We start from the raw sequence: 23,713 nt of genomic DNA on the forward strand, positions 1-23,713 counted from the left end.
ATGGCGCTTTCGACAGTGGACGTTACATTTCAGATGTGTTACGACCCGTGGCCTTACCATTCATTCGATCCCGCGAAACCCTACATTTCAGCAGGATAATGCACGACCGCATGTTCCAGGTCCTGTACGGGCCTTTCTGGATACAGAAAATATTCGACTGCTGCCCTGGCCAGCACATTCTCTAGGTCTCTGAGCAATTGAAAACGTCTGGTCAATGGTGGCCGAGCAACTGGCTCGTCAAAATACGCCAGCCACTACTCTTGATGAACTGTTGTATCGTGTTTAAGCTGCAAGGACTGTTTGACTCAATGCCCAGGCGTGTCAAGGCCGTTATTACGGCCTGGGGCGGTTGTTCTGGGTACTGGTTTCTCAGGATCTATGCACCCAAATTGCGTGAAAATGTAACCACATGTCAGTTCTAGTATAATATATTTGTCCAATGAATACCCGTTTATCATCTGCATTTCTTCTTGGTGTAGCAATTTTATTGGCCAGTAGTGTATATGTTAAAGGCCCCTTTGCTCTTCCGTTGTACTATGGAGGTTTGTTTACTACCCAATTGTTGGTCTTTGATGGCTTAAATTTCATACAAAAGAGAATATCTTCATAGCATTAACACGGGAGTTATAAACTGATATGCACTCACAGGTAAAACTATAAGGTAGCGGCAGCTTTCAAATGGGGTCTCTAAACCCCTGTTTATATCAGTGATCCACGGTAGATATACAGCCGAAGAGGCTTTCAGCTTCCAGCGACCGCTGCAGCCGCTCCGCCGCCGCCAGATCATTTCACCCTCTGCGTCAGCGGCAGGGTGTTTCGCACAGCGGGGCGGAAGGAATGGCGCTGTACGAGGTGCGGCTGTTTGTGTTGCAGTGCCCATCATCCCGGAGTTCCTGTACGACATCCGCCACCCCAACGAGAGCCACGGCGCCGTGGACAGTCCGGAGCCGCCCCCGCCGCCCCCACCAACCACCGCCGCCCCCACCACCGCCGCCCCCACCGACTCCACTGAAGACCAGGCCCGGCTCGAGTTCCTCACCGACCACACGACCGTCTCCCCGGAAGCAGGTACGCCACTGCCTCGACAAGTAGAAACTAGTTCGTGCAAGGTGCACACCACTAAAGCCTCAGTCCCGTGTACACTTCACATTTACAGCAAGCTATTTCTTCTTCCTTCCACGCTGGTGGATGCAGGAAATTCGTCCACTGGTTATAGATAATAATTCTACATTTTCACTAGTGTAAAAAATACAAAATGTCAATGCTGTCTTTTTATACATTTCAGAATTTGTTACACTAAAATTAAAAGATAGCTACGTGAATTTTATTACGTAATTAGACACACAACATGGTAGGATGTTCTGTGTTAAGTATTTCTCTTACACGAGACGCGATTTTTAAGTTTTGAAATTAAAAAAAGACGTGCTAAGATATCTCAATAATTTTATTTTTACATGAAAGCCTGTACCTTAATCTACGCACTGATGCCATTACAGACTGATTCTTCCTAGTTTACGTTGTGCACTGAGTGTTTGAAATGCCTCCGATACTCGTGAGTACCGCCGCCTGTGAAGTACGGGCTGTTATGAGATTTCTCAGTGCTAAAGGCCTAAAAGCGATCGATATTCATCGTGAGAAAAAGATTGTGAGTGATGTAATGGTAAGAAAGTGGGTGAGAGCACTTAAAGATGGCCACACAAATGTGCGTGATGAACAACGGAGTGGGCGTCCTTCCGTCGTTAATGAAGTGGACAGTAAAATTAGAGAAAACAGACGCTTTACGATTTCCTCCTTGCAGGATGACTTTCCTAATGTTTCTCGTAGTGTTTTGTATGGCATTGTGACCGAGCACTTGAATTACCGAAAATTGTGCGGACGTTGGGTACCGAAAATGTTGACGGATGTGCACAAAACCAAACGTTTAGGCAGTGCATTGACTTTCCTTGAGCGGTGCCACAACGATGGTGATGATTTCTTAAGCCGAATTGTTACGGGTGATGAAACATAGCTGGCCTACGTCACACCAGAATCAAAGCAACAGTCCATGGAAGTTGAGCAAGGGCATCGTTTTGCTGCAAGACAATGTCCGTCCTCATGTGGCGAATCAGACCAAAGATCTCATCACATCGTTTCGATGGGAAACTCTAGGTCATCCTCCGTACAGCCCCGATCTTGCGCCCAGTGACTACCATCTGTTCCTGCACTTGAAGAATGAGATTTACACTCTGCAGCGGAGTGTGCGCTGATATGAAATTTCCTGGCAGATTAAAACTGTGTGCCGGACCGAGAGTCGAACTCGCGACCTTTGCCTTACGCGGGCAAGGAGTTCGAGTCTCGGTCCGGCACACAGTTTTAATCTGCCAGGAAGTTTCAAAAATAAAATTATTGAGATATCTTAGCACGTCTTTTTTTTAATTTCAAAACGGTGCATACTTAAAAAACACGCCTCGTATTATTATGGTAGATCATGCACGAAACCCCTACCAAAAGGTTTTAATACTTGGATTCTTGTTAATAGCAATAATGATCACGTGCTCATTTATCCACATAATGGCTGCAGGCCTTGTGCGCAAATTTATGTCGTAAGTTAAAGTAATGTACATTCTGTTTTTCGTGGCACTGAGCCCACAGCGCAGTACACGTCGTAATACATTTTGAAAAAGGAAAGGTCAAGACTAGGTGCAATAAATTTAATATTCTCTATTACGACATCGGTTTCGGCTGTTATATTTCACCGATTGGATTTTGCTGTGAAACATATCATTATTGCTGCCTAGCTAACTACACTTTGGAAACATGTATCATAAGAGAAAACGAAGTGTCAAATAAATTTCAAATCGTACTTTATAGTAAATGAACAGTCAAATAAGTGACAAAACGTATTCCATACGTTTATAATTACTGCATGCCACGTAATCTCTACGAATTAGACAATGACCGTTTACTATAGACGCAATATGGATGTCAAGTCAAACTAGATGTAAGTACCAATGTACTCTTCTGATGTGTACTTATTCGTATGAACAACAACCATATGTGCAGATAATTTCATCAACGTTATTCGCAAGTTACTTGAGAATGGAAAAAAGCCGAAGCACGTGCCGTAATAAAGAATGTTAAACTTATCGGAATTGGAGCTAGCCAAGACCTTTCCATTTCAAAATAACGTTTTTCTCTCCCGAAAAGTATTTGGCTAGGTACCACACCAAAGTTTATTTAACAAAAGTACCATCACATGCGTTACGAAAGAAAATTTATTATTTATGCTTTCTTAGCAGGAAGGACAAACATATTATCTTCGATGAAGCGTCATCGAAAAAAGTGGAAAGCGACGTCGAAAAAAGGTGTACTTCAGGGAGGTGTGTTGGAACCGTTGGTGTGCATGTTGTGTATTATAGCAACCTCAGATTTATTATCTTTTTATGGAGATGACACAGTTATCTGGAAGCACCATCTAAAAAGCTGCACAAATATCCAGTCAGATCTTTCCAACATATCAACGTCGTGCAAAGATTGACAACTTGCTTCAGATACACAGAAATGTAAAATCGAGCACATTGCAAAACGCAAAAGTGTAGCACCCTACTGACTCAGCATCACTGACTCATATTTTGAATCACTGTACTCACATAAATATCTAGGTATAACAATTTAAATTGATCTGAAAACAAATGGTCACGTGGGCTTAGTCATTCGTAAAGCAAGTGAGTGACTTGAGTTCATTCCTAGGATACTGATATTTAGTCGGCAAAAGAGTTGCTTACAAGTCACCTGTGTGTCTCATCTTTCCGTCTTAGTATACTGCTCCAGCATGTGGGACATATATCAAATACTACTTACAGGGGATACTGAATGCATACTAAGAAGGGCTGCACGAATGGTGGTAGGGTTGTTTGACTTACGGCAGGGTGTCACAAAGAGGGGGACAAATCGGAATTTACGGATAACTGGAGATTGACGCCACTTACTCCGTGAAAGCCTACTCACAAAGCTATATGAATACGTGATGTCTGTTCTTTCGGACATGCGTAAACTGAAAGGGGGAGGGAGAAAGGATAGAAAAGGAAAGGAAATGAATTGACGATGTCACTTGAATCGAGACTTTACGTGACTTCAGAGTCGAGAGAAAATATGTGACAGACCAGGACTTGAACCCAGAATCTCTTGTTTTCCAGGTTTTTTTCTTTTTTTGTATGAGGGAGGTTTGAATATGGATATTCCGCTTTTTCCTTTTCTTTTTACTTTTTTTCCGTCCCTGGACAGGAAAGGGAAACTATAGAAAAATCTACCTGCCACCACCACTTGTGTCTTAACAAAATGAATAAAATAAAATAAAATGCACCTCTTCAGACCTACGCCTATCCCGAAACAATTAGCCTATTACTACAAGGATGTAGGAAAGGAAGAAAGTAGGGGTGAAGAACATATAGAGTAGGGATGAAAACGAAAGTAGTTTGTATGAGTTTTTGTTTTTTTAGTATATTTTATTGCATTTTTCCATTTTTTTTTCTATGTATATATCTTCATTTTCTTTCATTTATTTATTTATTATGTATTTTGTAATTTTTAAATTAAATTAGTCTATGCACCAGAATTTCAGGAGTCGCTAGAGCCTTCGGATTGGCGGAACGTCCAAACGTGTCTTTTCGAGATTTTAATGGAGATTCCGTTTTTAGTGCGTTCAGAACATCATGTCAGCAAAAAAAAATCTGCATCTCATGGCTTGGACGTTCCAGGTGGAAGATTAATAATGAAAGGCGCTCCGTAGAAAATTGGAAAAGAAACTTCTTGTATCTGGGGTTGCGAACAAGTGCACAGTGTCGATAGATAATAACCTAGTTCTGGTTTCTCATCGGGGCCAAAACTGTAGCGGACCGTATGACCGCGTATCCAATGCACAGCGTTAGTTTTTGTTGCGGAGTAATGAATCACATCACGGAATAAAAGCGTCAGGAAAGTGATCTGAGCAGGTGTCTGTCGGGTAAGGAAAGCCAAGATACGCTGCGCGAGCCTCCAGACGTCAGACGACGACCTACATGAGAATCGATCAGCGTCTGTGTCATCTACACCACAGAGAACACAGAGAGGTGTGCCAGTGAGGCGGATGCGGTGCAAACGAAGCTGGTTGACCTGTTTGCAATTGACGGTGATATACCAGCTTGCCTGGACGCTGGAGTCGAGATAACCAGCATGCACCGCTTTCCACACACGACGCCATATGATCTGGGGAAACTTGTGTTGATGGGTCCAGTTAGATGCGTTAACCACTGCGCCATCCGAACACGCTGTTTATCGTAATTGAGCGGACCATCTCGTCACGCCTCCCGGCCGATTGACACCCCCACCGAGCGCTACCTATCTGTAGTCCCATTCCATGTTCTCCGTGCTCACGCTGGAGGTCTAACGTACTTATGCATCCGCATTGAAGCCGGTGCATTCATTGCCCATCGAGGCGAATTATTTGTATGAGTGCATGGTGCCTGTTTCATTTCGTATGCTGTTACAACGGAAAGAAATCCTGATACGTGATACAATGCTACGAACCCTCCGTCATGCACTTCACAGTCTTTTGCAGAGGTATGTGTGTAAGGTTACATAAAGTGTCTGACAGAAACCTTTGACACCAAAACATTACAAAAGTTATAGAGCCAGCAAATACACCACGTGGCTTCAGGAAGGAATATGTGATCTGCTGGAATCAGGAGACCGAAGACCTCTGCAAGAAATACGAGGGCAGTGGTGATTCAGAAGTAGGCAGAAAAGTTCTCCGTTTCTTAACTGCCAAAGGAAAGGAAGGTGATTAACGGCTTCCCAAGAACTGGATCTTATCTACTCAAGCCGCAAACATGGTCCATTCTCAAACAGTCAGAAGCATCAACACCAAAAATAAGCCAGAAATCAGAGATCACATCACCGCGTATTGCACAGCACATCAAGTCGCGAGCGGAAAATGTTCCTCTGGGCAGCAACAGCACAAAAATATGCAAGAAGAGCTTCTACAAAAGGATGTCCTTCAGCTCTCCTTTTACTGACAATGAGATCGAGAAAGCCATAAGATACCTAAAGCTAAAGAAAGCAGCAGGGCTAGGTGGACTGTTCCCAGAATTTACCATTTCTCCTTGGAAAAAATGGCAGAAATGGCTAAAGAGATTTTAATCAGGCTGTTGAGCAAGGGTCTGATACCAGCAGATTTTAAGATAGCAACAACTATTAGAATCCTCACACCAGGGAAATCGAAAGTCGGTCCCCCAAACTATCGTCCACCTGCCCTTCTCAGTGTCTGTTACAAACTGCTACAACGGCTTATTTACAACAGGATTTACGGTAGAGTTGCCACTAAAGTGGTTCCTACGAAGCAGGTTTCAGGCAAAACCGCAGCAGCTGTGAGCAAGTACTGGCGCTTACATCTTACATGGAAGCTGCTTCCCAGAAAGGACCAAAATCTGTAGTAGCGTTTGTGGATCTAACTGCTGCTTACGATACATTGTGACTGGATTGACTAATTCTAAAGCTAAAGCGAACTGTCCCTTGCTTAAGGCTACAACTCTGTGGTCAACATGTTGAGAAACCAGTATTTCCGAATCTGCTTTCATGACAAAACGAGCAGGTGATATACAATCAAGAACGGTTCACCACGAGGATCTGTCCTGGCCCCACTGTTGGTCAACTTGTATATAAGTGACGTGCCAGAAACTGTGTCCAAGAAGTTCTGCTACACAGACGATGCTGCCAATCCATCTCAAAGCAAGCAACTAGAGGATGGAAAATGTGCTCACACAAGACCTAAGATTACTTGGTGACCATTATACACTCAAGCGCCAAAGAACTGGTATAGGCATGCATATTCAAATACAAAGATACGTGAACAGCCAGAATACGGAGCTGCGGTCGGCAACACCTGTAAAAGGCAACAAGTGTCTGGCACAGTTATTAGATCGGTTACTACTGCTACAATGGCAGGTTATCAAGATTTAAGCGAGTTTGAACGTGGTGTTATAGTCGGCGCACGAGCGGTGGGACACAGTATCTCCAAGGTAGCGATGAGATGGGGATTTTCCCGTACGACCGTTCCATGAGTGGTTCAAATGGCTCTGAGCACTATGGGACTTAACTACTGAGGTCATCAGTCCCCTAGAACTTAGAACTACTTAAACCTAACTAACCTAAGGACATCACACACATCCATGCCCGAGGCAGGATTCGAACCTGCGACCGTAGCGGTCACGCGGTTCCAAACCGACGCGCTTAGAATCGCACGGCCACACCGGCCGGCTTCCATGAGTGTACTGTGAAAATGAGGAATACTGTAAAACAAAGGGACTCAACAACGACTGAAGAGAATCGTTCAACGTGACAGAAGTGCGACACTTCTGTAAATTGTTCAGAGTGTGAACCGTTCAACGAAACATCATGGAGATGGGCTTTCGGAGCCGAAGGCCCACTCGTGTACTCTTGATGACTGCACGACACAAAGCTTTAGGCCTCGCCTGGGGTCGTAAACACAAACATTGGACTGTGGAAACATGTTGCCTGGTCGGACGAGTATCGTTTCATATTGTATCGAGCGTATGTACATGTACGGGCATGGAGACAACCTCATGAATTAATCAGCACGGGACTGTTCAAGCCGGTTGAGGTCCTGTAATGTGGGGTGTGTGCAGTTGGAGTGATATGGGACCCCTTATACGTGTAGATACGACTCTGACAGGTGACACGTACGGAAGTTTCCAGTCTGATCACCTGCATCCATTCATGTCCATTGTGCACTCCGACGGACTTGGGCAATTCCAGCAGGACAATGCGACACTCCACACATCCAGAATTGCTACAGAATGGCTCCAGAACCACTCTTCTGAGTTTAAACTCTTCTGCTGGCCACCAAACTCTACAGACATGGACATTATTGAATATGTCTGGGATGCCTTGCAACGTGTTGTTCGGAAGAGATCCCCAACCCCTGGTAATCTTAAGTATTTATGGGCAGCCCTGCAAGATTCATGGTGTCACATCCTTCCAGCACTACTTCAGACATCAGTCGAGTCCACGCTACGTCGCGTTGCGGAAGTTCTGCGTGCTCGCGGGGGCCCTACACAACATTACGCAGGTGTTCCAAAAATGGTTCAAATGGCTCTGAGCACTATGGGACTTAACATCTATGGTCATCAGTCCCCTATAACTTAGAACTACTTAAACCTAACTAACCTAAGGACATCACACAACACCCAGTCATCACGAGGCAGAGAAAATCCCTGACCCCGCCGGGAATCGAACCCGCGAACCCGGGCGGCACATGTTCCAGGTTCTCTGGTTCTCTCTCTTTTACACTGACAAAAAACATTCGTAACATCAAAGAATAATTGATGTAGAGTAATGCAATTTCGGCAATACATTTGTCTAGGTAACATACTAAAGTGATTAACATTGCAAGATCACAGGTTAATGTAAGCGCGAGATAAAACACTACAGAGGTGAAACGCTGGTTCAGTAACGGCCAGTCTAATCGCCAGAATGATTGCGAACATGCAAACATGCACGCATTCAGTTTTACAGATCCCAGTTGTCAGTCTGTGGGATGGAGTTCCGTATCTTGCACTTTGTTGAGCAATGCACGGACAGTTAATGCTTTTTGTGTTTGATGCTGGATGTGGCGTCCGATGATATCACGCATGTGGCCGATTGGGGACAAATATCATGACTGAGCAGGTCAAAACAACATGTCAACACTCAGAAGGGCTAGTTTTGTTGCAATAATGGTATGTAGGCGAGCGTTATCCTGCTGAAAAACAGATCAAATCACCAGATTGACGTACATACTTGCAGTCAAGGTGTGGGTATAACCACGAGACGGCTTCTGCTGTCATATGAAATCACACACCAGACCATAACTCCAGGCGTAGGTACAGTGTATCAAGCACGCAGACAGATTGGTTACAGGCCCTCAACTGGCCTCCTTTTAACCAACACACGGTCATCATTAAAACCAGAACCAGCTTTCATCATAAAACACAACAGACCTCCATCATGGCATCCAATGAGCTCTCGCTTGACACCATTGAAGTCACAAATGGCGGTGGTTTGGGGTTAGTGATAAGCACACTAAGCGTCTGGCTTGGGGCTGTCCTTGAATTAACCGATTTGTAAGAGTACTTTGTGTCACAGTGGTGCCAACTGCTGCTCAAATTGCTGCTGCAGATGCATTACGATGCGACAGAGCGTTCTCTGATCACGATGATCTTCCCTCTCGGTAGTGCCAGGTGGCCGTCTAGAGTCCGGTTTTCTTGCGACCGTACACTCTCGTAACCACCGCTGCGAGCAGTCATGTACAGTAGCTACGTTCCTGACAAGTCGTATGGCAGAAAGAACATCCTGCTTCTCGTAGCCCCATTACACGACCTTGTTCAAACTCAGTGCGGTGTTAATATCCCCGTCTTTGTCCCCTAAAAAGCTTTCTTGACTAACGTCAACTCATAATTTCCAATTTCAAAGGTAACTAATGCTCACTACCGTTACAGCCTCCATTGAAAGCAAACCTGATCTGCGCCCTCATAGTGGCGCTACCAGTGCCACTATTATGCAACTGGCTCGAAATTTTAATAGTGATCGCTTTTCAGGTGTAGAGACACCTCTACCAATTTTAGTTTACCTCATACCTTTTACTTGGTATTGCGATTTTTTTCCGTCAGTGTATATTCTGTGGTTGAATACTGAGCACCAGTATGATACAAGAGTGCAACTGAGCTGAACGATACCGTGAGAATCATAACAGGCACTTTGAGACCGACTCGTCTACCTTGGCTATTTGCTCTCAGTAACACTGCTTCACCACATTTGAGACAACAAATGATTCAGCCGGCCGCGGTGGTCTAGCGGTTCTAGGCGCCTCAGTCCGGAACCGCGCAACTGCTACGGTCGTAGGTTCGAATCCTGCCTCGGGCGTGGGTGTGTGCGATGTCCTTAGGTTAGTTAGGTTTAAGTAGTTCTACGTTCTAGGGGACTGATGACCACAGATGTTAAGTCCCATAGTGCTCAGAGCCATTTGAACCAACAAATGGTTCAAATGGCTCTGAGCACTATGCGACTTAACTTCTGAGGTCATCAGTCGCCTAGAACTTAGAACTAATTAAACCTAACTAACCTAAGGACATCACACACATCCATGCCCGAGGCAGGATTCGAAACTGTGACCGAAGCGGTCACTCGGCTCCAGACTGTAGCGCCTAGAACCGCACGGCCACTCCGGCCAGCTTTGAGCCAACAAGAAGCAGTGACTCTTGAATGGTAAAAAATTAATAAGGAAATTTACCGAAGGTTGCCTATCCAGGAAATTTTGCTTAGTCCACCCAGCAAGCGTCTGAAGTCAAGGAAATCATTCTACATTGCTCGCGAGATCCAACCACTGAAGACTGAAGGTGGGTGGAAGGAGACATGGAAAAACAACACCAGCGTCCGTCGTCATGGCCTCGAAGACGCCACAGGTATTTCAAGCTTGCAACAGCCTAGAAGAACCTGGTGTCAACTGAACAGAATCCGATGTGGACAGGGCAGAACTAAGTCCTTCATTTACGAGTTGAGCTCTCGGGACACACCAGCGTGTGACTGTGAAGCTTCGGAGGAGACCGGCGATGATAGTGTAGAGGAACGTCGCGAGAGATGTTCCAGAGGAAAATGGAAGGATATCATCAACGCATCTCCAAGAACACTGGGATGGATAGGCTCTCTTGAAATCAATCTGGAAGATCAATTGAGACCAGAGATCTTGCATATTCAGTTTGTACCTCACTGTGTAAATACTGTATAGTCTCCATACGAGATATAAGTAAACAAAAAGTTCATGTGAACGTGGGTCCGAAAATCCTTCGTTCAGGAGGTGCAAAAGGATTATTCATGGCACAAAAGTGATACATTTAGTATGCATATTTACGTTTATAGAAATTTCTTGAACTGACAACCTCCTGCTTATATGATTCCCCTGAGCCTGCGTTCCAGACTTTTCCGTTCGTTGTTGAAAACTCCCAGTGTCTTCCGTATTTGCTCAAATCCTTTCTGGACACTCTCCCTCAGAATACTGAAACTGGGTAAGGAAGTTGAATACACAGAGGATTTTAAATATACCCAAAGGAAAAGAATCCATTGGATTCCAATCTGGCGATCGAGCAGACCATGCAATGGATCCCCCCTCGACTAATTCACCTATACGGAAGGTGATTTTTCGCGATACTAGCCAGCTATCTGAGTAAAGTGAGGTGGAGCATATTGTGCTTAAACCAAATCCGTTGGATGACATGTAGAGGTACATCATCAAGTAAATGAAGTAACTCATGTCTCAGTAACTGCAGATAGGTCTGTTCAGTATGAGGTTGCAGAAGTAAGGAGGGGCCAGAGAGGTGATCATGAGGCTGAAACCTCTGTTGATGTCTAACTTGTCGGACTCCATAACGGTTTTCGTAAGCTCAAACTTGATTGTTATGATAACCAAAAATCCCATCATTGAAAAGCCAATTTCGTCAGTGATTAAGGTAGATGGTCAGAACCGCAGAAACATAGCACACTGCCCTAACATATATTGACAGAAAATTTTTCCTGACTGAACGTCTGCCTTATTTAATTCTTGCGTCCACTGAACATAACATTTTCATGAAAAATTTTCAACATCGTCGTGTGATTAACGCTTTCCCACCTCGCAGTCCTCCTTGACTTTATGGAATTTCATCCACAGTTTGGAGGGCCTGTGTTCAAGCTCAGGCGTTTGATACATTGCGTGGTCTCCCACCACCCGCATCTCCCTTCTCGAATGATCCTTTCTCTTGAGAGAATTGGTGGAATCTTACAAACGTTCCTATACAATGTACCTTTCAACATATAGTTGACGTTCTGCGTCCATATTCCCATGCGTTACGCCATGTGTGAAATGCATCTCTATCATTTCAGACACTAAATACATCGCTATAATGTGTTGTGATAAAAGTCACTGTAAAACACAACAACCAGGCAAAATAAATAAAATGTTATGACGTACTGTAAACGCGACATCGAGTAAAAAGCACATAAGAGGTAAATTACACAACCAGGAGGTAGTATAGACCTTTCATACTTCCTAACGAAGGATTTTCGGATCTATGCTTGAGTGAACTTTCTGTAATATTTTCATGTCAAGAATTAATTGCTAGAGCTTCTGACATACGTTTTTACAAGTCCTGTGTTGTTTGCTCATAGATGTATCTCGCGAAAAAGAGAGAGATTCGAGTTCACACTGCGATATTACTAACTTTTTCAATATAAAGCTACTGCCTTAATGATCTTTGAATTGCTATCGTGAAAAATACTACGCTCTAACTTATCACCACAAGTAATTAGTAGTAAATGTCAAAGACAGTAAAATATACACATCAATGCTTTTTGCAGGGCTCACAGAATGTAACATTTTTTATTGCATTTAATCTCTGTACAGAGAATGCCAACTTAATGGCACGTAAGCATAATTCGCGTCTTGCTGGGCGATTGTCTTAATCTGCGATGATGGTGATTTTCGTCTTGCTGTATTAGATCGAAGTCAGCAAGGAAACCTAAAAAAAGGTTAAGCTACCGGCGATGCGTCTCAGTTGTAGCAAGCGTACATTGCTAGACCAGGGACTTACATATTTTACTTTCTCTTAAAGTATGGTACACTACAGTTTGGAAAAAACTGAAACACCAAGACGTAGAGACGTGATCACAGTGGAATTTATTCTACCGGTTAAGGATATGAAACTACACAAATGGCCAGCATACTGACCTGTACTCGCACTGGGACTGTCGAAATTCAGTTTGGAGTATCACAACCACGTGCTGCGATCAGAGCCGCTAGACATCGTGGCGTGGAAACAAAGAGCGCTTGAATGTGCTGCTTAGGAATACTCTGCCATGCAGTTTGTAGGCAAGTCCACAAAGCATCAGTTGTGACTGCAGGAGGACATGAACGATCAAGTTGTCGACCGACCACATTCCGAAATGCTCGAGGGGCGACGTGTCAGGCGAACGTACAGGCCAGAGAAGCAGCGGTACCCCATCATTTTTCGAAAAAGGCTTGCACATGCAGCCGGGCGTTGTCCTGCTAAAATATGGCATTTCGAACGGCCTGCAGAAGGCGCGGTGCCTCGGGCTGTAAAACCTCCCTGACACTGCACTAGCTGCTCACGGTGACCTCAAGACACGAGACGTGAGATCGCGTGTTGTGCGCAATGGTGCCCCAAACCATCACACTTGGCATTCGTCCACTATGCCGCTCACAAGGGAACCTCCCCATCGCACCCCCCTCAGATTTAGTTATAAGCTGGCACAGTGGGTAGGCGTTGAAAAACTGAACACAGATCAATTGAGAAAACAGGAGGAAGTTGTGTGGAACTGTGAAAAAATAAGCAAAATATACAAACTGAGTAGTTCAATGGAAGAAAGGCAACATTAAGGACGATGGGAACGCAGGAGCGCCATGGTCTCGTGGTAACGTGAGCAGCTGCGGAACGAAAGGTCCTTGGTTCGAATCTTCCATCAAGCGAAAAGTTTAATTATTTATTTTCAGTTTATGTGACAAACTCTTATGTTTTCATCACTTTTTTGGGAGTGATTATCACATCCACAAGAAAACCTAAATCGGGTAAGGTAGAAGAATCTTTTTACCTATTCGCCAAGTGTACAAGTTAGGTGGGTCGACAACATGTTCCTGTCAAGTGACGCACATGCCGTCACCAGTGTCGTATAGAATATATCAGATGTGTTTTCCTGTGGAGGAAGTTCCCATGCCCATTGCAGTCTCCGACGTTGGTGGGTTCTGGTCAGTGGAATCCGACGCAATGGAAGGCGTGCCACCAATCCATCCAACAGTGCCCATTGGAGAGGCACGTCCTTTCGTATACTAATCGCACGGTTTTGCGATGCGGTCGCAGTACAGACACTAAACTTATTACAGTGAACAGAGATGTCAATGAACGAACGGACAGATAATAACCATGCAAAAATAAAGAAAGTAAAATTTTCAGTCGAGGGAAGGCTTGAACCTGCAGTTGCTCACGCTACCACGGGACCACGGCGCTCCTAAGCTCACCTCCTCCATTATGTTGCTTATGTCGCCCATGGACTACTCAGTTTGCATATTTTGCTTATTTTTTCACAGTTCCACACAACTTCTTCCTGTTTTCTCAATTGATCTGTGTTCAGTTTATCAAGGCCTATCCACTGTGCCAACTTATAACTAAATCTGAGGGGGGGGGGGGGGGGGGGGGGGTGCGATGTGGAGGTTCCCTTGTCAGTAGTACAACCTGCGGAATTGCGTTCACCCAACACCGACTCAAAGGAAGGCCTCGGCGCTTGTTCGTGACGTCACGTCAGCTAGGCACGGCGAACGCCAGGTCTGTTACAGGCATACTCATAATGGTGGTGTCTCCCTCCGTGACACAGGAAAATGTGAAACTATTGGCGGTAGTTGACCAATACACATTGTTCTGAGAGATTTCTGCAATCAATTAATTGTGCAATTCATTACACTTCTTAACAAATAGTGTACTCCTGAACTTAAATTTCCACCTGTTTTAAGGAGTGACATACAAAAACAACTTCATGGTCCAGCAGCAACAGAATTCGTGCTCCATTACCTTATTTGTAAATCTGAGGAAGTTACATTTGTACTGGGTTGCTTTTACAAGAAACTGTGAACATATTGGTGCTCTTCTTTAGGTCTCTTGGTTGACTATGGGCTGAGGAGAACTGAATGTTAATGAAATATCTTGCGATTTTACACGTTGGGGGAGGGGGTGGGGGACAGAAGAAGAGGCAAAAGAGAGATACTTGTTTTATCAAATAAATTTTTTTTATCTTATAAAGTTTCTCCTTTCAGTTGCAAGAGGGGAATATTTATCTTTCCTAATGTGGATGTTTAAAAAAGTTTAAGCTCAGCAGTATTTTCTATGTATGAAGCTATTTTGTTTCCTGTTTAGAATTCCTTTCGTTGAAAACGACTGTAATCTAATGACTGGCAACAGTTGAACATTTACACATGTAAATTAGTTCATATTTCCAGTTATGATGTCAAACGAAAATAAATAAAAGAAACAAGTTCATTGTAAGGGGGTTGGGGTAAGTTTAGATAGCAAAATAGATCTAGTAAATATAGCTACTTGAATGTAAAATTTCCGAAGCTTGCAATGGGGCAAGGCGTCTTCTCATACTGATCTACGTTTGTTTCGACAGGATTCAGTAATACAGAACTATGACCTTCATTTGTAGCTTTACGATAGTAAGAAAATCTTTCATCTAAATAAAAATGCAGAATCCAAAACAATACCGAACATTTTGTCCAAAAATAAGAGATTTATAGTGATAAGCACGCCAAGGCGTTTCTGCCTGCCACAGACGTGGTGTTCGCCGTGCCTAGCTGGCGTGACGTCACCAACAAGCGCCGAGGCCTTCCTTTGAGTCGGTGTTGGTTCACCACGGCGGCGTCGAACGTGTTTGCGGCCATCTCTGTTGGACAAGTTTAAGCAGGACTCACCCGAAAACACTGCATTTTGCCACTCAGCACACCACCGTCGGAGTTCCCATGCCCATTGCAGTCTCCGACGTTGGTGGGTTCTGGTCAGTGGAATCCGACGCAATGGAAGGCGTGCCACCAATCCATCCAACAGAGGAAGTTGTTGAACCGTCGAAAAAGACATTTCCACACCTGTTGCAGTGCTCCAATGTCGCGCCAACACTGTGAAAGAAGCTGTTCTGCCCGTTTCAGCCAAGTGGACAAGTTTGTTATCTCGCGCTGTGGTCACATTGTGTCTTCCAGTACCCTGCCGGCGCTGTGTATTGGCATCTTCTCTCCACTGGTTCAATGTACGCCTTAGTTTTGAAGCATCATGCCCTTATGAACCGCAATGCCACAGAGTGACAGGCCCAGGAGATCAATCATCCTGTACCGTTCCAATGAACTCGCATGACAATATTCTACCCTGTGACTATCCAGGTCCGACACGATTGGACATGTCCGAAAGAAGAGACATCTACATTCATATAATTGATTCGCATTGATGGGTGATGAATGCACCACATTCAGTGTTGATGCATAATCACGCCCAAATTCCTTCGGGAATCTCTAAGAAGCCATCATGGAGAATGTCCACGAGGACTGCAGATAGGTGGCAGTAGGTGGAAAAGCGGGTCGGCTGAGAGGGGTGGCGAGATAGTTCGTGCAATGTCCGGGTGGCGCAGTGCTTAACACAACTGCCTAATAAACAGGAGATACCGGGTTCTAACCCCGGTCTGGCACACATTTTCATGCGTCGCCGATGATGCTGCACAAAGTCATGATGTAGCTGATATCAATAATCTCTTTCATTTCCTTATCTTTCCTTTTCTTTCCCTCCCCTCCTCCTTCAATTTACGTAATCACAAAGAATCACTACTTTAACAGAACATTCGCTATTTTAACAGAAAAGAGGAAAATATCAGTTGTACGCAAAGTACCCATCGCCACACACCACACGGTGGCTTGCGGAGTATGGGTGTAGATATAGAGGTCGAAAGTTTGTGCGGAAAGGCAGATGATGTGTCTTGGTCCACTGCTGAGCTGTCGGGCCAATGGTATCACCGCAATCCCCCCCACCCACACCCCTTCAGCCAGCGTTGCAGACCATTAAACACGAGCCGCGCTGCGCAGACTCAGCAGTCGTTAGCCACCTGCCCCGCGCGACTGCAGGACGTCTCGCCGCCCCATAAAGCATTGCGCCACTACTTGCAAAGTGGGCATACATCTGGGGACTCGCTGCTTGCCTTCTCCAGGGACCGCCATTTTTTCACGCTCGTAGCGTTCCAAGTTATACGCTGTTTCATCGGATAGCCAACACCTGATGTACAACTTAACAGCCAACAACTGTAATCAGACGCGGTTCCTTGTTTCTCATACTGGCAAATACTTCCAATCTGTTGCCAACTGTCGTCTAATTCACGAGTGCAGGATAATCCTAAAGACTTAAAATTCTGTTTCAATATACGAGGCCTGTTCAGAAAGTAAGCTCCGATTGATTGCCAAATTGAAACCACAGTGAACATCAGAAATGTTTTACTTGTAACAATTAGCTACACCTTTCAGCTACTTCTCTACGTAGTCGTCGTTCTGACTTAGACTTTTGTCATAGCGTTGTACCAACTTTTCAATAGCCTCATCATAGAAGGCAGCCGCCAGTGCTTTCCGCCAATTCTCCACGCTGGCCTACAACTCGTTGTCTGTGTCAAAATGTTGTCTTCAAAGACAGCGGTTCATGTGACCAGAGATGAAACTCAGGGGGAGACAATTGCGGACTGTATTGTGGGTAATCTCACATTTCCATTTGAAAACGATGCAGGAGCATCTTCATTGCCCCTGCAGAATGCGGCTGAGAATTGTCGTGAAGACGAAACAGCACGACAGTTATGTAATGTTAGCTGCATAGCTTCAGGCGAAATTTCTCACCAGGCCCTCGTACTTGGCGCAGACACTATTTTCTAGACATCTTTACGCACTCACTGCGAGCTCAGAAATGAGAAGAGCGACGTGATGCTAACTGGGGTTATACTAGAGACACTACCCAACACATCTGTGCAAAGCTTTATCGGATTTTCATGGTCGTTTCCATTTCGCGACCGATCGGAGCTTACTTTCTGAACGCCCCTCGTACGTGAGCTTGGTGAAATTCTTGAGTGGAGAGAAAACAAAGCTACCTATAAATAACACAATGGGTTTGTCCAAACTTCCACAGCCAAACGAAGAGTAGCTAAACAGACAAATGAAATATAAAACTGGCCAGAGTGAGGAATAGTTACGCAAAACAAGATTTACTTTCATGCAAGCAATTAGGGTGATTAAGAAAAATTTAATTATTGATTTAAGGGAAAATATTTATCCGAATTTTCATGGACAAACGAAAAGAATGAAATGGGCAAACGGAGGATAAAGTTGTCCAACTTCAGGTCTGTTGATGTTGTTGTCGTCTTCAGTCCAGAGACTGGTTTGATGCAGTTCTCCATGCTATTGAGTCCTGTGCAAGCTTCTTCATCTCCAAGTAACTACTACAACCTACATCCTTCTGAATCTGCTTAGTGTATTCATCTCTTGGTCTCCCTCTACGATTTTTACTCTCCACTCTGCCCTCCAATACTAAACTGCTTATCCCTTGATGCCTCAGAACATGTCCTACCAACCGATCCCTTCTTCTAGCCAAGTTGTGCCACAAATTCCTCTTCTCCTCAATTCTGTTCAGTACATCCTCATTAGTTACCTGATCTAACCATCTAATCTTCAATATTTTTCTGTAGCACCACATTTCGAAAGCATGTATTCTCTTCTTGTCCAAACTATTTATCGCTCATGTTTCACTTCCATACACGGCTACACTCCATACAAATGCTTTCAAAAAGACTTCCTGACACTTAAATCGATAGTCGATGTTAACAAATTTCTCTTCATCAAAAACGCTTTCCTTGCCATTGCCAGCCTAGATTTTATGTCCTCTCTACTTCTACCATCATCAGTTCCTTTGCTCCCAAAATAGCAAAACCTATCTACTACTTTAAGTGTCTTATTTAATTCCCTCAGCATCACCTGATTTAATTCGACTCCATTCCATTATCCTCCTTTTGCTGTTGTTGATGTTCATCTCATATTCTCCTTTCAAGACACTGTTCATTCTGTTCAACTGCTCTTCCAGGTCCTTTGCTGTCACAGATAGAATTACAGTTCCCTCGGCAAACCTCAAAGTTTTTATTTCTTCTCCATGGATTTTAATTCCTACTCCAAATTTTTCTTTTGCTTTCTTTACTGCTTGCTCAGTATATGGATTGAATAACATCGACTCTTGTAACTGCCTCCTGGTTTCTATACAAATTGTAAGTAGCCTCTCGCTCCCTGCATTTTACCCCTGCCACCTTCAGAATTTGAAAGACAGTATTCCAGTCAACATTGTCAAAAGCCTTCTCCAAGTCTAAAAATGCCAAAAAAGTAGGTTTCCCGTATTTGTCTTCTAATATAAGTCGTAGGGTCAGTGTTGCCCCGCGTTCCAACATTTCTACACAATCCAAACTGCTGTTCCCCGAGGTCGGAACTACCAGTTTTTCCATTCGTCTGTAAACAATTCGTGTTACTATTTTGCAGCCGTGACTAATTAAACGGATAGTTCGGCAATTTTCACACCTGTCTATACCCGCTTTCTTTGGGATTGGAATTATTATATTCTTCTTGAAGTCTGAGGGTATTTCGCCTGTCTGATACATCTTGCTAACGAGTGGTAAGAGTTTTGTCATGGCTGGCTCTCCCAAGACTATCAGTAGTTCTAATGGTATGTTGTCTACTCCCAGGGCCTTCTTCCGACTTAGGTCTTTCAGTGCTCTGTTAAACTCTTCACGCAGTATCATATCTCCCATTTCATCCCTATCTACGAACTCTTCCGTCTCCATAATATTGCTCTCAACTACGTCGCCCTTGTTTGGCCCCTCTACATACGCCTTCCGGCTTTCTGTTTTCCCTTCTTCGCTTAGAACTGGGTTTCTATCTGAGCTCTTGATATTCATGCAAGTGGTTCTCTTTTCTCCAAAAGTCTCTTTTATTTTCCTGTAGGCAGTATCTATCTTACCCCTAGTGATATACGCCTCTACATTCTTACATTTATCGTCTAGCCATTCCTGCTTACCCATTTTGCACCTCCCGTCGACCTCATTTTTGAAACATTTGTATTCCTTTGTGCCTGCGTATTTACTGCATTTTTATATTTCCACCTTTCATCAATTAAATTCAATATCTCTTCTGTTACCCCAAGGATTTCTTCTAGCCCTCATCTTTCTTCCTCCTTGATCCTCTGCTGCCTTCACTATTTCACCTCTCAAAGCTACCCATTCTTCTTCAACCGTATTTCTTTCCCCCGTTCTTGACAGTCGTTCCCTAATGCTCTATCTGAAACTCTCTACAACCTTTGGCTCTTTCAGTTTATCCAGGTCCAATCTTCTTAAATTTCCGCCTTTTTGCAGTTTCTTCAGTTTTAATCTGCAGTTCATTACCAACAGATTGTGGTCAGAGTCCACATCTGCCCCTGGAAACGCTCACCATTATATATTCTATCTGAAATCTTCCAGTGTCTCCAGGCCTCTTCCATGTATACAACCTTCTTTCATGATTCTTGAACCAAGTGTTAGCTATGATTAAGTTATGCTCTGTACAAAACACTACCAGGCGGCTTCCTCTTTCATTTCTTAGCCCCAATCCATATTCACCTACTACTTTTCCTTCTCTTCCTTTTCCTACTATCGAATTCCAGTCCCCCATGACTATTAAATTTTCGTCTCCCTTCACTATCTGAATAATTTCTTTTATCTCATCATACATTTCTTCAATTTCTTCGTTATCTGCGGAATTAGTTCGTTTATAAACTTGTACTACTGTGGTAGGCGTGGGCTTCGTATCTATCTTGGCTACAATAATGCGTTCACTATGCTGTTCTTAGTACCTCACCCACGTTCCTATTCATTATTAAACTTACTCCTGCATTACCCCTATTTGAATTTGTATTTATAACCCTGTATTCACCTGACCAGTAGTCTTGTTCCTCCACCCACCGAACTTCCCTAATTCCCACTATATCTAACTTTAATCTATCCATTTCCCTTTTTAAATTATTTAACCTACCCATCCGATTAAGGGATCAGACATTCAACGTTCCGATCCGTAGAACGCCAATTTTGTTTCTCCTGATAACAACGTCCTCCTGAGTAGTCCCCGCCCGGAGATCCGAATGGGAGACTATTTTACCTCCGGAATATTTTATCCAAGAGGACGCCATCATCATTTAACCATAAAGTAAAGCTGCGTGCTCTCGGGAAAAATTAGGCTATAGTTTCCCTTTGCTTTCAGCCTTTCGCAGTACCAGCACAGCAAGCCCGTTTTGGTTAATGTTTCAAGGCCAGATCAGACAAAAAAATGGCTCTGAGCACTATGGGACTCAACTGCTGAGGTCATTAGTCCCCTAGAACTTAGAACTAGTTAAACCTAAGGACAACACAAACATCCATGCCCGAGGCAGGATTCGAACCTGCGACCGTAGCGGTCTTGCGGTTCCAGACTGCAGTGCCTTTAACCGCACGGCCACTTCGGCCGGCCCAGATCAGACAATCATCCAGATTGTTGTCCCGCAACTACTGAAAAGGCTCCTGCCCCTCTTCAGGAACTACATGTTTGACTGGCCTCTCAACAGATACCCCTCCGTTGTGGTTGCACCTACGGTACGGCTATCTGTATTGCTGAGGCAGACCAGCCTCCCCACCAACGGCAAGGTCGATGCTTCATGGGGGGGCTTGAGGTCTACTTTTGGCAAAAAAAAGTTTAATTGCTTGAAAGTTATCAGGGTAATTAAGAAAAACGTAATTAGTTATTTGGCAGAACTTTTGCAGCTTGACAAAGAGTGATAAATGAACAAATGGGTTTCAAATCGACCATCGTGACGTGTAGTTTTGCAGAAAAAAGATTTAATTGTTTGAAATTGATGAGCATAATTAATAAAACGTAATTAGTGATTTGAGACAAAATTATTAACGTATTTTTCCTACCAAACGAAGAGTTCGAAGTGGACAGATGGAGTATCAAAACGACAAGCGTGAGATCTGATTTGCAAAAACGTATTCAGAAGCTTGAAAGTGATCTTAATTAATACACTCCTGGAAATTGAAATGAGAACACCGTGAATCCATTGTCCCAGGAAGGGGAAACTTTATTGACACATTCCTGGGGTCAGATACATCACATGATCACACTGACAGAACCACAGGCACATAGACACAGGCAACAGAGCATGCACAATGTCGGCACTAGTACAGTGTATATCCACCTTTCGCAGCAATGCAGGCTGCTATTCTCCCATGGAGACGATCGTAGAGATGCTGGATGTAGTCCTGTGGGATGGCTTGCCATGCCATTTCCACCTGGCGCCTCAGTTGGACCAGCGTTCGTGCTGGACGTGCAGACCGCGTGAGACGACGCTTCATCCAGTCCCAAACATGCTCAATGGGGGACAGATCCGGAGATCTTGCTGGCCAGGGTAGTTGACTTACACCTTCTAGAGCACGTTGGGTGGCACGGGATACATGCGGACGTGCATTGTCCTGTTGGAACAGCAAGTTCCCTTGCCGGTCTAGGAATGGTAGAACGATGGGTTCGATGACGGTTTGGATGTACCGTGCACTATTCAGTGTCCCCTCGACGATCACCAGTGGTGTACGGCCAGTGTAGGAGATCGCTCCCCACACCATGATGCCGGGTGTTGGCCCTGTGTGCCTCGGTCGTATGCAGTCCTGATTGTGGCGCTCACCTGCACGGCGCCAAACACGCATACGACCATCATTGGCATCAAGGCAGAAGCGACTCTCATCGCTGAAAACGACACGTCTCCATTCGTCCCTCCATTCACGCCTGTCGCGACACCACTGGAGGCGGGCTGCACGATGTTGGGGCGTGAGCGGAAGACGGCCTAACGGTGTGCGGGACCGTAGCCCAGCTTCATGGAGACGGTTGAGAATGGTCCTCGCCGATACCCCAGGAGCAACAGTGTCCCTAATTTGCTGGGAAGTGGCGGTGCGGTCCCCTACGGCACTGCGTAGGATCCTACGGTCTTGGCGTGCATCCGTGCGTTGCTGCGGTCCGGTCCCAGGTCGACGGGCACGTGCACCTTCCGCCGACCACTGGCGACAACATCGATGTACTGTGGAGACCTCACGCCCCACGTGTTGAGCAATTCGGCGGTACGTCCACCCGGCCTCCCGCATGCCCACTATACGCCCTCGCTCAAAGTCCGTCAACTGCACATACGGTTCACGTCCACGCTGTCGCGGCATGCTACCAGTGTTAAAGACTGCGATGGAGCTCCGTATGCCACGGCAAACTGGCTGACAGTGACGGCGGCGGTGCACAAATGCTGCGCAGCTAGCGCCATTCGACGGCCAACACCGCGGTTCCTGGTGTGTCCGCTGTGCCGTGCGTGTGATCATTGCTTGTACAGCCCTCTCGCAGTGTCCGGAGCAAGTATGGTGGGTCTGACACACCGGCGTCAATGTGTTCTTTTTTCCATTTCCAGGAGTGTAATTTGAGGGAAACTTGAAATATTTCACGTGTTTCTGCCACAAACTGTGTAAGTGTAGTGACTAAATAATTCTAAGAACAGAAATATGCCGGCCGTTGTGGCCGTGCGGTTCTAGGCGCTTCAGTCTGGAACCACGTGACCGCCACGGTCGCAGGTTCGAATCCTGCCTCGGGCATGGATGTGTGTGATGTCCTTAGGTTAGTTAGGGATAAGTAGTTCTGAGTTCTAGGGGACTGATGACCACAGATGTTAAGTCCCATGGTGCTCAGAGACATTTGAACCATTTGAACAGAAAAATGCTACTTTTATTGTCCTTACTTGCCTTGTGGAATAGTCTGTAGATGTATATATTGCTGCCCATACATATTTGCTGCAGAAATCCTGTTGTCACCGTTTTTGGAAAATGCTGGATCCTTTTGTAAGTAACAGAATGTAACTTTTTGAAATGAGAAAATTCGGAAATTATGTAACTCAAAACTTCTCCATTTATTCAGTGCAGCTTACTACCATACAACAAACGTTTACAACCGGTGACTATACTGAACTGTTTTCTTAGACTGGTATTAAGAACTACTAGTTGCCGATGGTGAACTCTAATGTGCTCG

At 44.7% G+C, this 23,713-nt stretch overlaps 1 protein-coding gene across 2 annotated transcripts in view; it reads left to right on the top strand.

Moving 5' to 3' along the window:
• LOC126467915 (synaptic vesicular amine transporter) overlaps window positions 1–23,713 on the top strand; it is an 805,596-nt gene that overhangs the window by 658,700 nt on the left and 123,183 nt on the right. For both annotated transcript variants that reach the window (XM_050096506.1, XM_050096505.1), the window contains exon 3: window positions 874–1,068. In XM_050096506.1, the coding sequence (XP_049952463.1) occupies window positions 874–1,068 (195 nt within the window). The remainder of the gene's footprint in view (window positions 1–873; window positions 1,069–23,713) is intronic.

Source organism: Schistocerca serialis, chromosome 1, assembly GCF_023864345.2.
Source record: "Schistocerca serialis cubense isolate TAMUIC-IGC-003099 chromosome 1, iqSchSeri2.2, whole genome shotgun sequence".
Taxonomy (NCBI): Eukaryota; Metazoa; Arthropoda; class Insecta; order Orthoptera; family Acrididae; genus Schistocerca; species Schistocerca serialis.